Source organism: Ornithorhynchus anatinus, chromosome 3 (genome assembly GCF_004115215.2).
Source record: "Ornithorhynchus anatinus isolate Pmale09 chromosome 3, mOrnAna1.pri.v4, whole genome shotgun sequence".
Taxonomy (NCBI): domain Eukaryota; kingdom Metazoa; phylum Chordata; class Mammalia; order Monotremata; family Ornithorhynchidae; genus Ornithorhynchus; species Ornithorhynchus anatinus.
Genome location: NC_041730.1, coordinates 87,052,893 through 87,073,101, shown reverse-complemented (window position 1 = coordinate 87,073,101; position 20,209 = coordinate 87,052,893). Strand labels below are relative to the sequence as shown.

The 20,209-nt window shown below is 51.8% G+C and overlaps 1 protein-coding gene and 1 non-coding gene across 3 annotated transcripts in view; one reads left to right on the top strand and one right to left on the bottom strand.

Moving 5' to 3' along the window:
- The window catches only part of LRRC20 (leucine rich repeat containing 20), a 98,682-nt gene that overhangs the window by 41,849 nt on the left and 36,624 nt on the right, over positions 1–20,209 (bottom strand). Inside the window, exon 3 of one of the 2 annotated variants that reach the window (XM_029061730.2) lies at positions 16,590–16,739. The exons of the other annotated variant lie outside the window; for it this stretch is intronic. Within the exon in view, the coding sequence (XP_028917563.1) occupies positions 16,590–16,739 (150 nt within the window). The remainder of the gene's footprint in view (positions 1–16,589; positions 16,740–20,209) is intronic. 2 annotated transcript variants of the gene reach the window in all.
- Positions 5,593–5,730, top strand: LOC114810410. The gene has a single exon (XR_003758110.1). It is a non-coding gene; the product is annotated as a small nucleolar RNA SNORA7 (small nucleolar RNA).

Sequence of the window (20,209 nt, the reverse complement as noted above, 5' to 3'; positions counted from 1 at the left end):
GAACACCCTCCCTCTTCGTATGGGACAGATAATTTTACCTTCAAAGCCTTATTGAAGGCACGTCTCTTTTAGGAAGCCTTTCTTGACTAAACCCTCAATTCCTCTTTTCCACTCCCTTCCGCATCCCTGTGACTTGCTCCCTTTATTCACCGCCCCCTCCCCCAGCTCCACAGCACTTAGGTACGTAACTGTGATTCATTTATTTATAGTACTGTCTGCCTCCCCTGTAGACAGAAAGCTCGATGTGGGCGGGGAATGTGTCTGCCGACTCGTGTTGTACTCTCCCGAGTGCTTCGAATAGTGCTCCGCACACAGTAAGCACTCAATAAATACTTGAGTATTTACTGATTGATAGAAATGTGCCAGGCACTGTACTAAGCGCTTGGGAGAGGACAACATAACGATAAACAGACACAATTCCCTGGCTACAAGGAGCTTGCGGTCTAGAGCAGGAGACGGACATCAATATGAATAAATAATTGTCAGCTGCCCCTTGTCAGCTGTGTGACCGTGGGCAAGTCACTTCACTTCTCTGTGCCTCGGTCACCTCATCTGTAAAAATGGGGATTAACTGTGAGCCTCACGTGGGACGACCTGATTACCCTGTATCTCCCCCAGCGCTTAGAACAGTGCTCTGCGCATAGTAAGCGCTTAACAAATACCAACATTATTATTATAAGGGCCGTGGGCTGGGAGGAGGGATGAACAAAGGGAGCAAGTCAGGGGGATGGAGATTTTGGTGCTGGATAACAATGCCCCTGCTGACTATCAGGCTTCTGTTCCACTTCCTTTCGGTACACTGACACCCCCCAGGCATGCTCAGCTTCTTCCACTTCAAAGCTGAAAGCAGAAAGGATCAGGGAAACAGAAGCCAATTCCTTTGGAGGCTCTCCCAACTCCCCCACTCTTTCCCCTCTGGCCTGGCCTGCCTGTTTAGTTTAGTTTATGAAACCCTAAATCCGGGTGCGTGGCTCTTTCTGGACTGCGTTTCACTGGCCCTGAAGGCCCCCTTCCAGCTGAGCTGGTCCATCTTCCCCTAAAGGTGACCCCTGTGTGGCTGGATTCATTCGATTGGATTTATTCTATTTATTGAGCGCTTTCTGTGTGCAGAGCACCGTACTAAGAGCTTGGGAGAGTACGATACAAATTAGAACCCAGATCTTGACTCCTAGGCCCCGCTCTTTCCAGTAGGCCACGCCGCTTCTCACTGTTAACAGATATCACAATTATTATTATTCTGCCATAACGTGCTTTCGCTGTATGACTAGCAAGCACGATTAGAGAACATTCTTCCAACAACCTGCCTGGAAACTGAGACGAGTGTTAACAGAAAAGATCGGGCACCTTTGCCGGTGCACAGTTCAGCACCCACTGAGTCAGACAATTCAAATTTTCCTTCATGTGGGCTTTTGCAAGAACCCACCTCACGCTGCAGAAGAAGAGGAGCACAAAAAGCTCCTTTAGACGGAGCATATAGAAATATTAGCATTCAAGTTGCATATAGAAACATTAGCATTCAAGTTCTGTTCATCTTTTGAAATGGGGCGCCGGTAAACTTATATTGTTGCGAGAAGTAATATTTTAATAGGGCTGGGGAAAAGACCAATTAGCGCTCCCCTTTAAGTTTCACTATACAGCCGTTTTCTAAATCCTCCTGGGCCTTCTTTTCCCACTTTTGAGTTGGAAGAAACATTAGCACAGTGTTGTGTCCATAACAAAAGGGATTCCTTAAAGTTCACCTATTTAACCTCAGCTGCTCTTCTCTGTACAGCTATATTTAATGAGCTACATACATCTGCTTTCTCCATAATTTGAAACAACTGTCGATTCCAAGTCAGAATTCAAAGTCAACCAGAAACCCGCACATCCATCGTACGGTTTAAGATGTTCGGAACAACAGACTGTAACGACCTTCAGCACTGAGTGTCCAGTTCTCATTTTCTAACACTGAAGAGGCGTGTCCGCTAGGGAAGGGCTCGACGACGCGGCGCGAGGAGAGGCAGACCGTTCCCCGTCACGAAGGACCCCGACGCACGTCTCCACCCACTCCCGATGTTCTCGGCACCATCTTGAAGATCGGCTGAAGGGGCGGCCTGAGAGGGGCCGGCCTCGCTCTCGTTCTTCACAGCGTGGCCTAGTGGCAAGAACACGGGCTTGGGAGTCGGAGGACCTGGGTTCTAATCCCGGCTCCGTCACGTGTCCGCTGTGGGACCTCGGGCCAGCCGCTTCGCTTCTTTGTGCCTCCGTTACATCAGCTGTGAAATGGGAAGTCAACCCTACTCCCTCCTGCTTAGACTGCGAGCCTCGTGGGGGACGGGGACCGCGTCCAAACCGATTGACTTGTATCTACCCCAGCTCCTGGAACGGTGCTTGGCACGTATTCATTCGCCTCATTCAGTTGTATTTACTGAGCTTTACTGTGTGCAAAGCAGTAAGTACTTAACGAGTACTGTTATTATTATTGTTGTTGTTAATGATAATAACAATAATAAGACTCATTAAGCCCAAGAAAATGTGTTCCTTACCACGTGTTCCTTGCCCTCCCAGGGCTCTCAAGCGAAGACGCACCTCCCGCTCTTCTCCCCTCCCCAAAGTTCTCTCCCCCTTAGTAAATCCTGCAGCTCTCTTATTATATTATTACATCGTACTCTCCCAAATGCTTAGTACGTCGCTTGGCACACGGTAAGTGCTCAATAAATACGATCGACCGACTGACTGACCGATTGACCGCTGCCTCAAGGCTCATATGGGAAATGCCACTTTAGCAAAAAGCCTTAACTGCTTCCGTCCGTCAGGCCCTCGGATGGGGTCCGGATGTAACAGTCCTCCATCCGTAGGCAGATCAGCCCTACACAGAGCCCCATGTCTGCTCTGTGAGCAGCCCGAGTCCTCCGTCATTCATTCAAGCAGAGAAGCAGCGTGGCTCAGTGGAAAGAGCCCGGGTTTGGGAGCCAGAGGTCATGGGTTCGAATCCCGGCTCCGCCACTTGGCAGCTGTGCGACCGTGGGCAAGTCACTTCACTTCTCTGGGCCTCAGTTCCCTCATCTGTAAAATGGGGATTGACTGGGAGCCTCACGTGAGACAACCTGATTACTCTGTCTCTCCCCCAGCGCTCAGAACAGTGCTCTGCACACAGTAAGCGCTTAACAAATACCAACGTTATTATTATTACTCAATCGCATTTATTGAGCGCTTGCTGTGTGCACAGCACTGGACCTGGGAAGGTACAACACAACAATAAACGGTGACATTCCCCGCCCCACAACGAGTTAACGGTCTAGAGACCCGAGGCAATGGCTCTTTGAGAAGTAGTGTGGCCTAGTAGGGAGAGCACGGTCCCGGGAGAGTGGTAACTTAGTGGACAGGGAGTGTGTTTGCTCTGCTCATAACGCGACCCCGGTGCTTAGCGCGGTGCTTGGCATCTAGTAAGCGCTTAACAAATACCACAAATGTTATTGCTATTTTGGGGCCTCTCTGGGGCTTCTCTCTCCTATCTACCAGAATCCCCGGAGTGGGGGGACTGGCGGCCTTGTCCTTCTGAGCTGAGGGGGTTTCCCCATCCTTCCCCTCTGCAGAAAAGGGCCAGGAGTCCCTGGAGCAACTTCTAAAGCACGGATTCAATCTCTAATAATATTCATAACTGTGGTTCTTGGTAAGTGCTTACTATTATTATTATTATGGTATTTGTTAAGCGCTTACTATGTGCTGAGCACTGTTCTAAGCGCTGGGGTAGCTACAGGGTAATCAGATCGTCCCAGGTGGGGCTCGCATTTTAAAATTTTATTTTATTTTTTTTCAATCCCCATTTTTACAGACCAGGTAACTGAGGCGCAGAGAAGTTAAATGACTTGCCCAAGGTCACACAGCAGACCGGTGGCGGAGCCGGGATTGGAACCCACGACCTCTGTCTCCCAAGCCCGGCCCTCTCAGTGCTAGGATAGAGACACGATAATCAGGTTGGACACGGTTCCTGTCCCACGTAGGACTCTGAGTCTTCGGGGGTGGGGGAACAGGTGTTAAATCCCCATTTTCCAGATGAGGCAACTGAGGCCCAGAGAAGTGAAGTGAGTTGCCCAAGGTCTTTCAGCAATCAGGTGGCAGAGCAGGGATTAGAACTCAGGTCCTCCTGACTCCTAGGCCCGTGCTTTATCCACTAGGTCTTGCTGCTTCTCAATCCATGCTCCTCTTTCTCCTGCTCTCCTTGCCAAGGACAGCACCTCCCACCAGGCTGAAGGGGGGAATATCTCTGAGCCCCCGTCCTCCGGTGCCAAGGACGGAGAGAGGCCAGGGGGCGGGAGGAGAAGGATGTGGGGCATGTAGGGATGGCTGGTACGATGGCCCAGACTGCCGGAGGTAATTTCAAGCTCCTCTAGGCATCGCGGCTTGCCAGCTGGAAGGGGCCGGAGCCAGGGATTGGGAGCGAACTTGGGAGAAATTTAAAGAAGCTTAGATTTAAACTTGGGCGGGTGGAGAGCGGGCAGCCTTGGCAGACCCTTGTCCAGTTCAGGACAGAGGGGAAGGGAGGGGATAAGGCAGAAAACCTCTAGTATGGAGGGGTGGGGGGAAGGAATCAGAAACGGGTGACCTTAACCCTTCAGTCCTTCCTACTGGAAGCTCAGCATTCGGCTTCCTAATGCCTAGCTTGTAAGACGGACTGTCCGCTACATTATTAACTCCTCCGCGGCAGGGATGACGTCTACTTCCTTTACTGCACTCTCCCTAGAGCTCGGTACAGTGCTCTGCACAGAGTAAGGCCTCGGTGAATGCCATTGATTCATGGATTGATCCCAGGATCCCCAGGGCATGTAAACTAGGTGCGGGGGGGGGGGGGGGGGGGAATAAAACCTCCCTCCTCATATCAGATCATTTCCCTCCCCCACTTCAAAGCCTTATCGAAGACACATCCCCTCCAAGAAGCCCTCCTCTCCTCTTCTCCCATTCCCTTCTGCATTGATCTTATTTGCTCCTTCACTCATCCTCCCTCCCATCCCCACAGCACATGTATATATCTGTTACTTATTTATTCATTTATTTACTTATTTATTTATTCATTCATTCATTTATTCGTTTGTTTATTTATATTAAGGTCTATCTCCCCCTCTAAACTGTGAACTCACCGTGGGCAGGAATGGGTCCGTTTATTGTTACATTGTACTCTCCTAAGTGTGTGCTTTGCTTTGCACACGGTAAGCGCTCAATAAAAACGATCGAATGAATGAATAATAATGTTGGTATTTGTTAAGCGCTTACTACGTGCAGAGCACTGTTCTAAGCGCTGGGGGAGATACAGGGTCATCAGGTTGTCCCACGTGAGGCTCACGGTTAATCCCCATTTTCCAGATGAGGGAACTGAGGCCCAGAGAAGTGAAGCGACTCGCCCACAGTCACACAGCTGACAAGTGGCGGAGCCGGGATTCGAACTCATGACCTCCGACTCCCAAGCCCATGCTCTTTCCACTGAGCCACGCTGCTTCTCTAACGAGTGAATAAAGTGAGAACAAGCAGCTCCCTCTGAGCCATGGAGTTGGGCCTCAACTCCCGGGGCTCCGAGGAGAAGGAAAGCAGGTTTATTCCTTCTTCTAAAGCTCCAGACCCCTCTCAGGGTCGCACCCGGAGAGTTTCCAGTACTCCACCGGTCTCGACTATGGGAAGGAGAGTCAGGCAGAGGCCTATCCATTCCATTCCTAGCTTGGCCAGTGGCTAGAGAGCGGCAGGCAATCTGCTACAGGTCAAGACTCACCAGTGCTGGGCAGCAGCGGCACGGGAGAGAGGGCGAAGACTCAGATTTACTGCGTGGAGGAAGTAATCCGCTTCCGGATTTTTACCAAGAAAACTCTATGGATCCACTGCCCAGAACGATGGCAGATGGAAGTGGGGCGTTCTGGGAGAGATGCGTCCATGGCGTCGCTACGAGTCGGATGCGACTCGACAGCATAAGACAACAACAAAGCACCCGAGAAACCACTAGGCCAGCGACGCTGGAGCCAAAAAGTACAGAAAACCAGTCTCGGCCGCGGGCCGGTTCACAGAAGAAAAGTCACTAGGTCTGGATGAAGTTGGTGCTTTCTCTCTCTCCTGCTGGGACTCTGCTCTGTTGTACTTTCCCAAGCACTCAGTCCAGTGCACTTCACTCAGGAGGCACTTAATATTGGGGCCGGAAAAGGAAAAGGAAGGGAAGGGAGGGAAGGAAGGAAGGAAAGGGAAGGAAGAAAGGAAAGGAAGGAAGGAAAGGGAAGGAAGGAAGGAAAGGGAAGGAAGGAAAGGGAAGAAAGGAAGGAAAGGGAAGAGGGAAAGGAAGGAAGGGCTCAGCAAAACACTAGGGCCAATCTACAAAGAGCCCCAAGGAAGACGGGGTGGCTTGTAACTGGATTTCAAGCGGGACGAGCCGGAGTTTCACCGCCTTCATTTTCATCAAAAACATCCTAAAACGCTCCCCGGCCCAAGTCCGAACACAGACAGTTGATCGCAAAGCCGTCGTTCACAGACTAGCAGTGCAAGTGCCGATCCCCAGCAACTGACACAGAAACATAAGCCGCGCCTGGCTGCCGGCTGAAAGGAAAGGAATGACTGCTAAATTCCATCACCGCAGCGAATGAGAGGTTCTCCGGCAGTGTTTCGGGTGCCAATAATCGATCGATCGACTGCTAGTGGTTATTGAGTGCTTACTGTGTGCAGAGCACTGGATTAAGTGCTTGGGCGAGTCCAATATAATAGATGCGGACAATTTCGGCCCATGAGAAACTAATAATGTCGGTATTTGTTAAGCGCTTACTGTGTGCGGAGCGCCGTTCTAAGCGCTGGGGTAGATACAGGGTCATCAGGTCGTCCCACGTGAGGCTCACAGTTAATCCCCATTTTACAGATGAGGTAACTGAGGCCCAGAGAAGCGAAGTGACTCGCCCACGGTCACACAGCTGACAAGTGGAGGAGCCGGGAGTCGAACCCATGACCTCTGCCTCCCAAGCCCACGCTCTTTCCACTGAGCCATGCTGCAACAACTGGGGAGAAAAACATTATAATATAAATTATAAATAGATATATACGCAAATGCTGGGGGCTGGAGGCTTAAGAGGAACAGCCCCAAGGTGATGCAGAAGGGAAGACTTAAACAGGGAAATGAGGGCTCATTCTGGGAAGGCTCTTGGAGGAGATGTGATTTTAGGAGGGTTTTGAAGGTTGGGGAGGGGTGGACTGTCATACATGGAGGGAAAGGGAGTTCTGAGCCAGAAGGAGGATGCGGGCAAGGGGTCGGAGGCAAAGAAGACGAGCCTGAGGCACGGTGAGTTAGGCTGTCATTACAGGAGCAGACTGTGTGGGTTGGATTACAGTGGGAGATCGCTAAAATCAAGTAGGAGGGAGCAAGCCGATCGAATGCTTTAAAATCAATGGTCGGGAGTTTTGTTTGATGTGGAGATGGATGGGCGACCACCGGAGGGTTTTGAGAAGTGGGAAGATGCGGATAGAGCGGTTTTTTAGAACAGTGATCCGAGCGGCAGAGCGGAGGACGGAACGGAGAGGGGAGAGACAGGAGGCGGAGAGGTCAGCGAGGCAGGAGGCCGACGCTGTAGTCAAGCAAGACGGGAAATGAGGAGCGCTTGGATCGGCGTGGAGTGGAGAGGGAAGGGTGGATTCTAGAGAGGTTCTGAAGGTAGAACCGACAGGATTTAGTGACTGACTGACTCCACGGGTTGAATGAGAGAGTTTAGTCGAGGATGAGGCCACGGTTACGTGATTGCGAGACGGGGAGAATGGCGGTGTTGTCTACGGTGCAGCGTGGCTCAGTGAAAAGAGCCCGGGCTTGGGAGTCACCTCAGGTACCTCATCTGTAAAACGGGGATGAAGACTGCGAGCCCTGCGTGGGACGACCTGATTACCCTCTATCTACCTTAGAACAGTGGTTGGCACGTAGTAAGCGCTTAACAAATACCAACGTTATTATTATTATTACAGTGATAGTAGGGTCTAGGGGAAGACAGGCTTTGGGTGGAAAGATAAGGAGTTCTGTTTTAGAATAATATAAGACCGTGGGCAAGCCGAATCATGTGTCCATTCATCCGGCTCAGTGGTATTTTTTGAGTGCCTACTGTGTGCAGAGCACTGTACTAAGCGCTTGGGAGAGTTACCGATTTGTCCATTCCAAGCGCTCAGTACAGTGCTCTGCAATAGTAAGCGCTCAATAAATACTACTGAATGAATGAATGAATGAACGATAGACACATTCCCTGCCCACAATGAACTTACAGTCTAGAGGGGGAGACAGACATTAATAGAAATAAATTATAGATATGTACATAAGTGCTGTGGGGCTGGGGGGCGGTGATGAATAAAGGAAGAAAATCAGGACTACGCAGAAGGGAGCGGGCCTGGGACTGTACTAAGCACTATGAGAATACAACAGAGTTAGTACACGCAACCCCTGACCTCAAAGAATTCATGACCGAGAGTGGGAGACAGACATGAAAATAAATTACAGGTATTAATAATAATAATGTTGGTATTTGTTAAGCGCTTACTATGTGCAGAGCACCGTTCTGAGGGCTGGGGTAGACACAAGGGAATCAGGCTGTCCCACGTGGGGCTCACAGTCTTAACCCCCATTTTACAGATGATGTAACTGAGGCACAGAGAAGTTAAGCGACTTGCCCGCAGTCACACAGCCGACTAGTGGCGGAGCTGGGATTCGAACCCATGATCTCTGACTCCAAAGCCCATGCTCTTTCCGCTACGCCACGCTGCTTCTCTAATAGGCAGGAGCATAGTATAAGGATAGGAGCAAAAGTGCTGTGGGGCTGGGACCGTACTAAGCGCTTCTGAGAATACAACAGAGTCAGTGCACACAACCCCCGACCTCAAAGAATTTAGGACCGAGAGCGGGAGACAGACATAAAAATAAATTACAGGTACGGGCAGGAGCATAGTAAAAGGATAGGGATGGAAGTGCTGTGGGGCCAGGGGTGGACTATCAAAGTGCTTGAGGGATAATAATAATAATAATGATAATAATGTTGTTCAGCGCTTACTATGTGCAGAGCACTGCTCCAAGTGCTAGGGTAGACACTGGGTAATCAGGTTGTCCCATTTGAAGCTCCCAGTCTTCATCCCCATTTTACAGATGAGGTAAATGAGGCCCAGAGAAGTGATGTGACTCGTCCACAGTCACGCAGCTGCCGAGTGGCAGAGCCGGGATTCGAACCCATGACCTCTGACTCTTTCCACTGAGCCACGCTGCTTCGCAAATACCAACATTATTCTTATTATCCCTCAAGCCATCCATTATCCATTAATATTAATATCCATTATCCATTAATAGCATCCCTCAAGCCATCTTGATATTACAGACTCAAGTGCCTAAGCAATGCAGAGGGGAGGGCAAACGGGCAGGGAGCTGGGAAGTTATTCAGGGAAGGCTTCCTGGAGAGATGTGATGATAGAAGCAGCATGACGTAGTGGCTAGAGCACGGCCCTGGGAGTCCGAAGGTCATGGGTTCTAATCCCGGCTCCGTCCCTGGTCTGCTGCGTGACCTCGGGCAAGTCACATCACTTCTCCGTGCCTCAGTTACCTCATCTGTAAAAGGGGGGCCGAGACCGTGAGCCCTATGTGGTACAGCGTGGCTAAGTGGAAAGAGCCCGGGCTTGGGAGTCAGAGGTCATGGGTTCGAATCCCGGCTCTGCCACTCGGCAGCTGTGTGACTGTGGGCGAGTCACTTCACTTCTCGGTGCCTCAGTTACCTCATCTGGAAAATGGGGATGAAGACCGGGAGCCTCACGTGGGACAACCTGACTACCCGGCGTCTCCCCGCAGCGCTTAGAACAGTGCTCTGCACATAGTAAGCGCTTAACAGATACCAACATTATTATTACAGGGATTGTGTCCAACACAATTTGCTTGTATCCACCCCAGCGCTTAGTAGAGTGCCTGGCATATAGAAAGTGCTTACCAAATACCAGCATTTTTATTATTATTATCTGTAGGGCTTTGAAGGAGGGGACCGTGGCGAACTGACAGATATGTCAGCCCTTCCCTGACTAAGCCCTCCTTTCCTCTTCTCCCACTCTCTTCTGAAAGAGCCCGGGCTTCGGAGTCAGGGGTCACGGGTTCGACTCCCGGCTCCGCCACTTGTCAGCTGTGTGACTGTGGGCGAGTCACTTCACTTCTCTGTGGTTCAGTTACCTCATCTGTAAAATGGGGATGAACCGTGAGCCTCACGTGGGGCAACCTGATGACCCCGTGTCTCCCCCAGCGCTTAGAACAGTGCTCTGCACCTAGTAAGCGCTTAACAGATACCAACATTATTATCATTATCATTCATCCCTAGCTCTCATTCGTCCCTAGCTCTCATTGATTTATATTAATGTCTGTCTCCCCCTCCAGATTGTAAGCTCGCTGTGGACAGGGAACGTGTCTGCTATATCGTACTCTCCCAAGCAGTGCTCTGCACATGGTAAGCACTCAGAAAATAGACCGTAAGCCCGTCAGACGGCAGGGACCGTCTCTATCTGTTGCCGACTCGTTCGTTCCAAGCGCTTAGTACAGTGCTCTGCACATAGTAAGCGCTCGATAAATACTTTTGAATGAAAAAATACGACTGACTGTGTGACTGGAAGAGGGAGTGCCGGGCAGGAGAAGGGGGGTGAGCAAAGGGCCCACGGGGAGAGATCAAGGCGCAAGGAGCAGATTGGCGTGAGAGGAATGAATGGTGTGGGCTGGGGCGTAGTGGGAGAGGAAGCGAGACAAGGTTGTGGGGAAGAGAAGTGATTGAGAGAGAGATGATGGTGACGGTGATGGTATTTGTTAAGCGCTTACTATGTGCCAAGCACCGTTCGAAGGGCTGGGAGAGAGAGCTGATCCCGAACCCCGACATCCATGAATTCAGCCAAACTCCACCTGGACCCAGGCTGCCATTTTTCACCGAGCCAGGCTCCTGGTAGCGGCTCCACAGCAGCCTGTTTTCAGAAGCTTGGCGACTAAAGCGACGTGGCGGGCACAGGCCTGAGAGTCGGAGGGACCTGGGTTCTAATCCCAGTTCCGCCACCTGTCCGCTGGGGGGCCTTGGGCAAGTCACTTCCCTTGACTGGGCCTCAGTTACCTCAGCTGGAAAATGGGGATTAAGACCGTAAACCCTATGCGGGACAATGTCTTTCCCTGCCTTCAAAGTTTTACTGAAGACACATCTCCTCCAAAAGACCTTTCCTAAGTCCTCTTTTTCTCTTCTCCCACTCCCTTCTGGATCGCCCTGACTCGCTCCCTTTATTCATCCCCCCCACCCGGCCCCACGGCACTTACGTACAGATCTGTAATTTGTTTATTTATATTAATGCCTGTCACCCCTCTAGACTGTTGGCTCATTTGGGGCAGAGAATGTGTCTGTTATATTGTTGTACTCTCCCTAGCCCTCAGTTCGGTGCTCTGCACACCGTAAGCACCGAAGAGATACAACTGACTGACTGACACGGAATGCGTCTAACCTTACTAGCTTGTATCTACCCCCAGCGCTTAGCACAGCGGCTGATATATAGTAACTGCTTAATAAATACCAGATTTTAAAAAAAACAAACCAGGACGGCCAGCCGTAGCCCTGAGCCAAAGAGGCGGGGCGATCGGGTTCGAGACCCGATCGAGACCCTGTGCTGTGCTGCCTGGGGTTGGTGTCTGGACCTGGGTTCTAATCCCGGCTCTGCCACTTGCCTGCCGTGTGACCCCGGGCTTTAGGAGCCGTGTTGGTGACCGACAACGACTGGGAACGATTCACCTCCTTGCTCTTTGGTCCCTTGGACACGGAGTGAAGGTCCTTCCCGTAAAGAAAGGCGCAGATCTGGGATTCTCCCGTTGACTCTGCTGTCTTCTTCCCCACAGACCAACCTCACAATTTCCCACAAAATCATGCCAGTATGGGAGTCGATTACTGCGCACCGTTGTGCCAGCCTACGCGTTATAATCAGGCTTCAAAATTGCTATCCGGGCACTGTTTGCTCTCCAGAGACCCCCCCAGGCACAGTCCAGATGGGGAAACTGTAACCCACATTGCGATCCGGGGGATTGAACACCCTCGGCCTCCACAGCGTTTCCCCCGAAAGGTCAGGGCAGGGTTTGGGGGGATCCCCTGACTGCTGGTTCCTAGGAAGCTAAGGCCAGTTTGCCGTTCTCTTCTCATGGTTTAAAGGGCCTTCCTGAACACAACGGCCACTACTCGCCTGCTGTGCGACCTCGGAGAAGTCAGCTGACTTCTCTGAGCCTCTTTTTCCTCACCATTTAAAAATGGGGATTAAATAGCCGGTCTCCCCTGCCCCGTACACTGTAAGCTCCGTGTAGGACCAGGACTGTGTCGACCTGATTGTCCCGTAACTACCCCAGGGCTCAACACAGCGCTCGGCACACAGGAAGCGCTTAACCACTATGAGGGGACGTGTCTTATTCCGTCGTACTGTATTCTCCCAAGCGCTTAGTACAGTGCTCTGGACGTAGTAAGCACGCAATAAACACCGTTGATCGGTTGGTTGATTGACAACACTACAACTATCTCAGAGTTTTCTTTGAAATGGTAAGACACGGTTTCTTTCAGCGGCCCCCTTTCCCCTCTCTGACCCCAGGAACCAGCTTCGAATCGGTCCCACTCAGGATTCACCCGGAAACTGTCCCAGGGCTTGGGTTCCCTGGGGTGGTCATTTTCGACCTCTCTGAGGTTGCTCACAATCACCAGAAAACAAGGGATCAGAGGAGGGATTAGAACACGTGGCCTCCCAACAGATTTAGCAGTGTGATGATAATAGAGGTATTTACTCAGTGCTTACTATGTGCCAGCACTGTGCTATGTGCTGGGGAAGATCCATACTGTCAGATTAGAATAATAACGTTGGTATTTGTTAAGCGCTTACTATGTGCCGAGCACTGTTCTAAACGCTGGGGTAGATGCAGGGTAATCAGGTTGTCTCACGTGAGGCTCACAGTCTTCATCCCCATTTTACAGAGGAGGGAACTGAGGCGCCGAGAAGTGAAGTGACTTGCCCAAAGCCACGCAGCTGATAGATCGCAGAGCCGGGATTAGAACTCATGACTTCCACCTCCTCAACCCGTGCTCTTTCCACTGAGCCACGCTGCTTCTCACACAGATCAGACAAGGCCCGTGTCCCACGTGGGGCTAACGGTCTGAGGGGGAGGGAGATGGGTATTGAATCCTCATTTTACAGATGGGGACGCTGAGGCACCGACGAGTTAAGTGACCAGCCCAAGGTCACCCAGCGGGCAAGGGGCACAAATGAGGACAAAACCCAGATCTACTGACTCCCAGGCCCCTGTTTTATCCACCAGGCCATGTTTTCCACTAGCACAAGCTTTTCATGTGCTTTGGTTTCTCCCTGTTTGTTCGGGGCTCTGAAATGGCCTCCGGGAAAACAAAGCAACAATCTCAACTTTTCTCTCCACTCTACTCTCTTCTTTTCTTTTCCCCAGACAAGTCTGTTCCCCCAAACAGTGGCAGCTCTAGAAAAACTACAGGGAGGAATTATTTTTCCAAAGAGAGCAGCTGGATTCCAAAAAGTTACCAAGACTCCCGCCAAGTGGAGGCCTTTCAAGGAAGCGTAAGCTCGGTTGCGGGTAGGGGATGCGTCTGTTAACAGTGTACTCTCCCAAGCGAACAGTACAGTGTTCCGCAGACGGTAAATGCGCGATAAATACGATGGATCGATTGATTGATTGAGGTCCGCAGGCACCTTGGGGCTACTCGAGGACGGGAACCGAGTTGCCACTGTGGATCATGAGATGCCGCTGACCCTGGGGCTCGGTGGACATTTTGGAAAAAAAATGGACTTTTTCGAGGCCTCTCTCCCGGCACGTCTCCCGCACGTCAATCGATTAATCAATGGTATTTACTGAGCGCTTACTGTGTGCAGAGTGCTTGGGAGAGTGCAGTATAACAGAGTCGGTAGACACTTCCCTGGCCACAGTGAGCTCACGGTCTAGAGGAGACACATCCCAATCGGATGGGTCCATGTTTATTTTTTTTCATATTTATTAAGGCTTACCAAATGACAGAATTGGACGACGCAGTCCCCGCCCATAGCGAGCTTACAGTCTAGAGGAGGAGACAGACATTAATATGAATAGTGATCACGTTAATAAGGTACTGGAGAAAACTGTCTGCAACACTGGGGCAAACCCAATATCTCAACCAATCCACCAGTCAATGGTATCGTTTGAGCATTCGCTGTGTGCAGAACGCTGTACTAAGTGCTCGGGAGAGTACAATCCGGCAGAATCGGTAGACTTGATTCCCTTCGACAAGGCGCTTAGGGTCTACAGAGGGAGACAGACACTAGAGTGAATTATGGATAGGGGAAATAGTAGAATATAAGGGTATGTACATAAGGGGTGTGGGGCTGGGGTGAGTTTCAAAGTGCTTACGGCGTAGGAGCAAGAGCACGGGCGTGGGAGTCAGAGGACGTGGGTTCTCATCCCGGCTCCACCACTCTTCTGCCGTGACCTTGGGCAAGTCACGTCTGTGTGCCTCAGTTACCTCATCTATAAAATGGGCATTAAGACCGTGAGCCCTGCGCGGGACAACCTGATCACCTCGAGGACAGGAACCGAGTTGCCACTGTGGATCATGGGATGCCACTGACCCTGGGGCTCAGTGGGCGTTTTTGAAAAAAAAAAAGGACCTTTTCGAGGCCTCTCTCCCGGCACGTCTCCCACACGTCAATCGATTAATCAACGGTATTTATTGAGCGCTTACTGTGTGCAGACTGCTTGGGCGAGTGCAATATAACAGAGTTGGTAGACACTTCCCTGGCCACAGTGAGCTCACAGTCTGAGATCATCTATCTCAGGGCTTAGAATAGCGCTTGGCACATAGTAAGTGCTTAACAAATACCATAATCATTAATATTATTACTATTACACGGTCAAGTGCATAGGAGATGCAGAGGTGAGGGTTGGTAGAGGAAATGTGGGCTTAGTCAGGATAGGCCTGTTGGAGGAGATGGGATTTTTGAAGCCCTTTGAAGGCGGGGAGAAGGGTGAACTGTCGGATATAAAGGGGGATATAAGAGGGAGTTCCAGGGCCGACGGAGGACGGGGGCAGGGGGTCGGCGGCGGGACCGATGAGGTCGAGGTACAGAGCCAAGACCCGATACCTCTAACCTCCGCCCGGAATAGAAAATGATTCCATGGAGTCTTTTATGAAACACGAATGGCCCCAGGAATCAACGGGAGTAGAGAGCGAAGGGAAGAGGGGAAGAGCTCCAAGGAATCAGAAAGGCATTCCTGCTAAGGCCTCGGGAACCATTTCGTTAGGGTGAGAGGGAAGAAAAGAAAGCAATCAGCTTGCTCAGCATCACCCCAGAGAATCTTCCAAAGATCGAGGTGAAGGGTGACTTTCCAAAGGGCCGGAGTGTCCATTAACAAAATGCTTCCTGTGGGGATTCAGACAAGCGAAGGGACGCAAATGGCTGGGGGTGGATGTAGGGTCTCTAAAAGCCGTCTTGGGAGAGAGTCCCTTAGATAGCAAAAACTGAAAAGCAGCTGTGGATCCGCATCGGTATCGCCAACGTCGACTGGGTACCTCCTGAGCTCAAGCCCAAGCGCTTAGCACAGTGCTCCGCATACACGAAGCTCTCAATAAGTACCACTGATTGACCGACAGCACGACAGGGCAGAGAGAGGAATGGTCGGGGACGTTTTATCGTTTTGGCCATTTATGGGCCGGTTTCTAGAACTGTCCCGGCAGAGCCCGCCATCTCTTTTGCTCTCTCATAACTTCTCTCTGTCTCGGTTTCCTCATCTGTAAAATGGGTTTCGATATCTGCTCTCCCTCCCCCTCCGTCTGGCGGCTCTATGTGGGACGGGGATCATATCCGACCTGATCATCTTGTGCCTACTCCGGCGCTTAGTACGGTGTTTGGCACGTGTCAGAGAAGCAGCGTGGCTTAGTGGAAAGAGCCCCGGGCTTGGGAATCAGAGACCGTGGCTTGTAATCCTGGTTCCACCACTTGTCTCCTGTGTGACCTCGGGCAAGCCACTTCACTTCTCTGTGCCTCAGTTACCTCATCTGTAAAATGGGGGTGAAGACTGTAAGCCCCACGTGGACGACTTGCTTACCCTGTATCTACCCCAGCGCTTAGCACAAAGCTTGCCACCTAGTAAGTGTTTAACAAATACCATCATCATCATTATTACTATTATTATTATATAGCAAGCGCTTAAATTCCACCACGATTATTCCTCGGCTTCCTTCCCACACCCGGCTCCTCTCTTTCCCTTGGTCTTGCACTCAGATCCGCAGGCGAGGTGGGTTTCTTCTTCTTGTGCGTAGGGAACGTATCTGTCTATTGTTATATTGTATTCTCCCAGGCTCTTAGTACAGCGGTCTACATTCAGTCAGCGAGGAATAAATAGGACTAGATCGAACCGATGAATTCTCCCATGCCAGTCTCCGGACCCCAGGCTGGGCCCCCTCCCCTTCTAGGTCAGGCCCCAGCCCCTGGACCAGGTTACCAGCCCCCTGTCCAGCCCCTGGCCTCTGGGTTAGGCCCCCAGCCCCCCGCCCCCGGGCTAGGCCTCCCCCCAGGGCCCCAGTCTCACCCCCCCAACCCACCTCTGAGCTGGCTGAAGGTGGTGATGAACTTGCTGGTGAGGGACTTGAGCTCGTTGTTCGCCAGCGTGACGAGGCGGATGCCCTGGCTGACGTTACGCAGGACCTTGTAGAGGCCGATGGGGAAGGACACCAGATTGCAGTCCGCCAAGTCTGCGGGCAAGGACAGAGACGGGACGTCACCCACCCGCTCGGTAAAGGACACGGATCGACTGAAGACCGATCACGATGACCACGGTATCCGTCAAGCGCTTACCACGTGCCGGGCACCGTACCGAGCGCTGGGGTGGATACGAGAAAATGGGGTGGGACACAGTCCCTTCCCAATGTGGGGCTAATGGTCTCAGTCCCCATTTTACAGTTGAGGTCACTGAGGCGCAGAGGAGTGAAATGACTTGCCTAAGGTCACACAGCACACAGCGAACAGCAGGCAGGTGGCGGAACCGGGATCGGAACCCATGACCTTCGGACTCAGGAGCTCCCTCCGGGAGTCAGGATGGAGGGCAGGAGGAGGAAGAAGAGGAGGAGGAGGAGGAGGAAATGAGTATGGCAACCCTCAGAGACTAGGCCTGGGCAGAGGAGGGGAGGATGGGCCTCCACCCTTCCCCGCCTCCCCATCCTAATAATAATAATTAATAACTGCGGTAGTTATAAAGCCCTTACTATACGCCAGGCACTGTACTAAGCGCTGGGGTCGATAGAAACAAATTGGGTCGGACACAGTCCCCGTCATATGTACCGTGGCTTTGAGTGACGGATTCAGATGGATTATTCTTTTTTTTCCTGAAGATTTGCCACCCGCCCCAAACTTCTTATACACGCACAGGCAAATGATTCACCGAGTCTCAGGCTGATTGGGCTGTTGGGAAATCTATTTACTCCCCCAACCGCGATGAGGCCATCGAGGCCAGCCAGAGAACCTACAGTGCGTTAACTCGGTACCTTAAGCGACCAAGAAATGCCCGCCAAGCCCACCATCGGCGACTCACTGAAACCTGGAAAAACAATGTGGGGTCGGGGGGAGGGAGGACGGCGAAAGTTTTGCCCAACACCATGCAATTTTCTAAAGGATTAAATCATTATCATGCACGCCTCCAAAAGGCCCTGCCATTTTAATGAATTTGGCAGGCGATTCTGAGGAATGCAAATAAGGAAAGACCTAACAAGCTAGACAGAAAGGAAAGCATAAATAAATGATGTCATGTTCCAGCCTTATCAGCTTAGGCAGAAACCCACAGCTTAAATTGTCTTCCTTTTGTCTGCCGGGTCGTCCGCGGTAGAGGAAGGTAAACGCCGTACGCGGCTGCCCGAGTCCGGACCAGACCGCGGGTTGAGGGAGGGGCCTTGGATGGAGGCTAGGGGCCCGCTGGGGAGGTGAGGGAGAGGAGAAAGCGGGGAGAAGGGGATGAGAGGGGGGGAAGAGGAGGTAGGAGAAGCAGCATGGCCTAGTGGGCAGAGCGTGGGTCCGGGAGCCAGAAGGTCATAATAATAATAATAATAAACACGGTACGGTTAAGTGCTTATGGGGTAGCTACAAGGTAATCAGGTTGTTCCTTCACCACTTCTCCCAGTCTCAATCCCCATTTTACAGACGAGGTAACTGAGGCCCAGAGAAGTTAAGAGGCTTGCCCGAGGTCTCCCAGCAGACAAGTGGCAGAGCAGGGATTAGAACCCACGTCCTCTGCCTCCCCAGCCCGTGCTCTTTCCACTAAGCCAGGCTGCTTTCCGCTGGGTCATTCAACTTCGCTTCTCTGCACCTCAGTTCCTTCACCTGCAAAGTGGGGATTGAGACTGTGAGCCTCGTGGCAGCGGGGCTCGGTGGAAAGAGCCCGGGCTTGGGAGTCAGAGGTCGTGGGTTTGAACCCCGGCTCTGCCCCTTGGCGGCTGTGTGACCGTGGGCAAGTCACTTCACTCCTCTGGGCCTCAGCGCCCTCCTCTGTAAAATGGGGATGAAGGCTGTGAGCCCCACGTGGGGCAACCTGATCACCCTGGATCTCCCCCAGCGCTTAGAACAGTGCTCTGCACATAGTAAGCGCTTAACAAATACCAACATTATTATCAACATTATTATTATTATAACTCTGCAAAATGGGGATTAAGACTGTGAGCCCCACGCGGGACAGGGACTGTGTCCAAACCGATTTACGGTGTGGGCAGGGATTGTCTCTTTATTGCCGAATTGTACTTTCCAAGCACTTAGTACAATGCTCTGCACGCGGTAAGCGCTCAATAAATACGACCGAGTGAATTTACTTGTCCCCACTTCGGCGCTCTGTACAGTGCCTGGCACACGGTAAGCGCTTAACAGTAACCGCAAGTATTATTATTATTGAGCCCCCAAAAACCGAGCGACCCCGTCTCCCCCTCTAGGCAGTGAGCTCCTTATGGACGGGGAGCCCGTCGGCTAACTCTGTTGTATTGGACTCTCCCAAGTGCTTAGAAAAGTGCTCTGCACATGGTAAGCATTGATTGATTGATTGATTGATTAATGAGGTTCGTTCATTCATTCAATAGTATTTATTGAGCGCTTACTATGTGCAGAGCACTGTACTAAGCGCTTGGAATGGACAAATCGGTAACAGATAGAGACGGTCCCTGCCCTCTGACGGGCTCACGGTCTAATCGGGGGAGACGGACGGACGAGAACGATGGCGATAGATAGAATCGAGGGGACGAACGTCTCATTAAAACAAGAGCAAATAAATAGAATCAGGGTGACGTACGTCTCATTAACAAAATAAATAGGATGATGAAAATATATACGGTCGAGCGGACGAGTACGGTGCCGAGGGGAGGGGAAGGGAGAGGGGGAGGAGCAGAGGGAAAGGGGGGAAAAGAGGGCTTAGCTGAGGAGAGGTGAAGGGGGGGTAGAGGGAGCAGAGGGAACAAAGGGGGGAGCTCAGTGTGGGAAGGCCTCTCGGAGGAGGCGAGCTCTAGTAGGGCTGTGAAGAGGGGAAGAGAATCAGTCTGGCGGAGGTGAGGAGGGAGGGCGTTCCGGGACCGCGGGAGGACGCGGCCCGGGGGTCGACGGCGGGACGGGCGAGACCGGGGGACGGCGAGGAGGCGGGCGGCGGAGGAGCGGAGCGTGCGGGGTGGGCGGTGGAAAGAGAGGAGGGAGGAGAGGTAGGAGGGGGCGAGGGGACGGAGAGCCTCGAAGCCTAGAGTGAGAAGTTTGCCCCTGCCCCTGACATTAACGAGCCCCTGGGCCCCTGACACTTTCAACACCTCGGAAGCAGGCCCTCCGTCAACATACGGCATGGCCTAGCGGACAGAGCGCGAGCCTGGGACTGAGAAGGACCTGGGTCCTAATCTCGGCTCGGCCCGCTGCTCGCTGCGTGACCTTGGGTGAGTGGCTTCAGTTCTCTGTGCCTCGGTTCCCTCAAAATGGGGATAGGCGTTCTCCCTCCTACCTAGCCTGTGAGCCCCATGTGGGACAAAGACTGGGTTCTACCTACTTGTACTCACCCTAGTGCTTAGAACGGTATTTGACACATTGTAAGCACTTAACACATCCCATAAAGAGAGATTTAACGATTTTGATTATCACAAGGAAAAGCCGAAAAGCGCAGGCTAGACCGGTAATTACGGTCCCGTTTCAAACGAATAAAGCACCGTTTATCCGA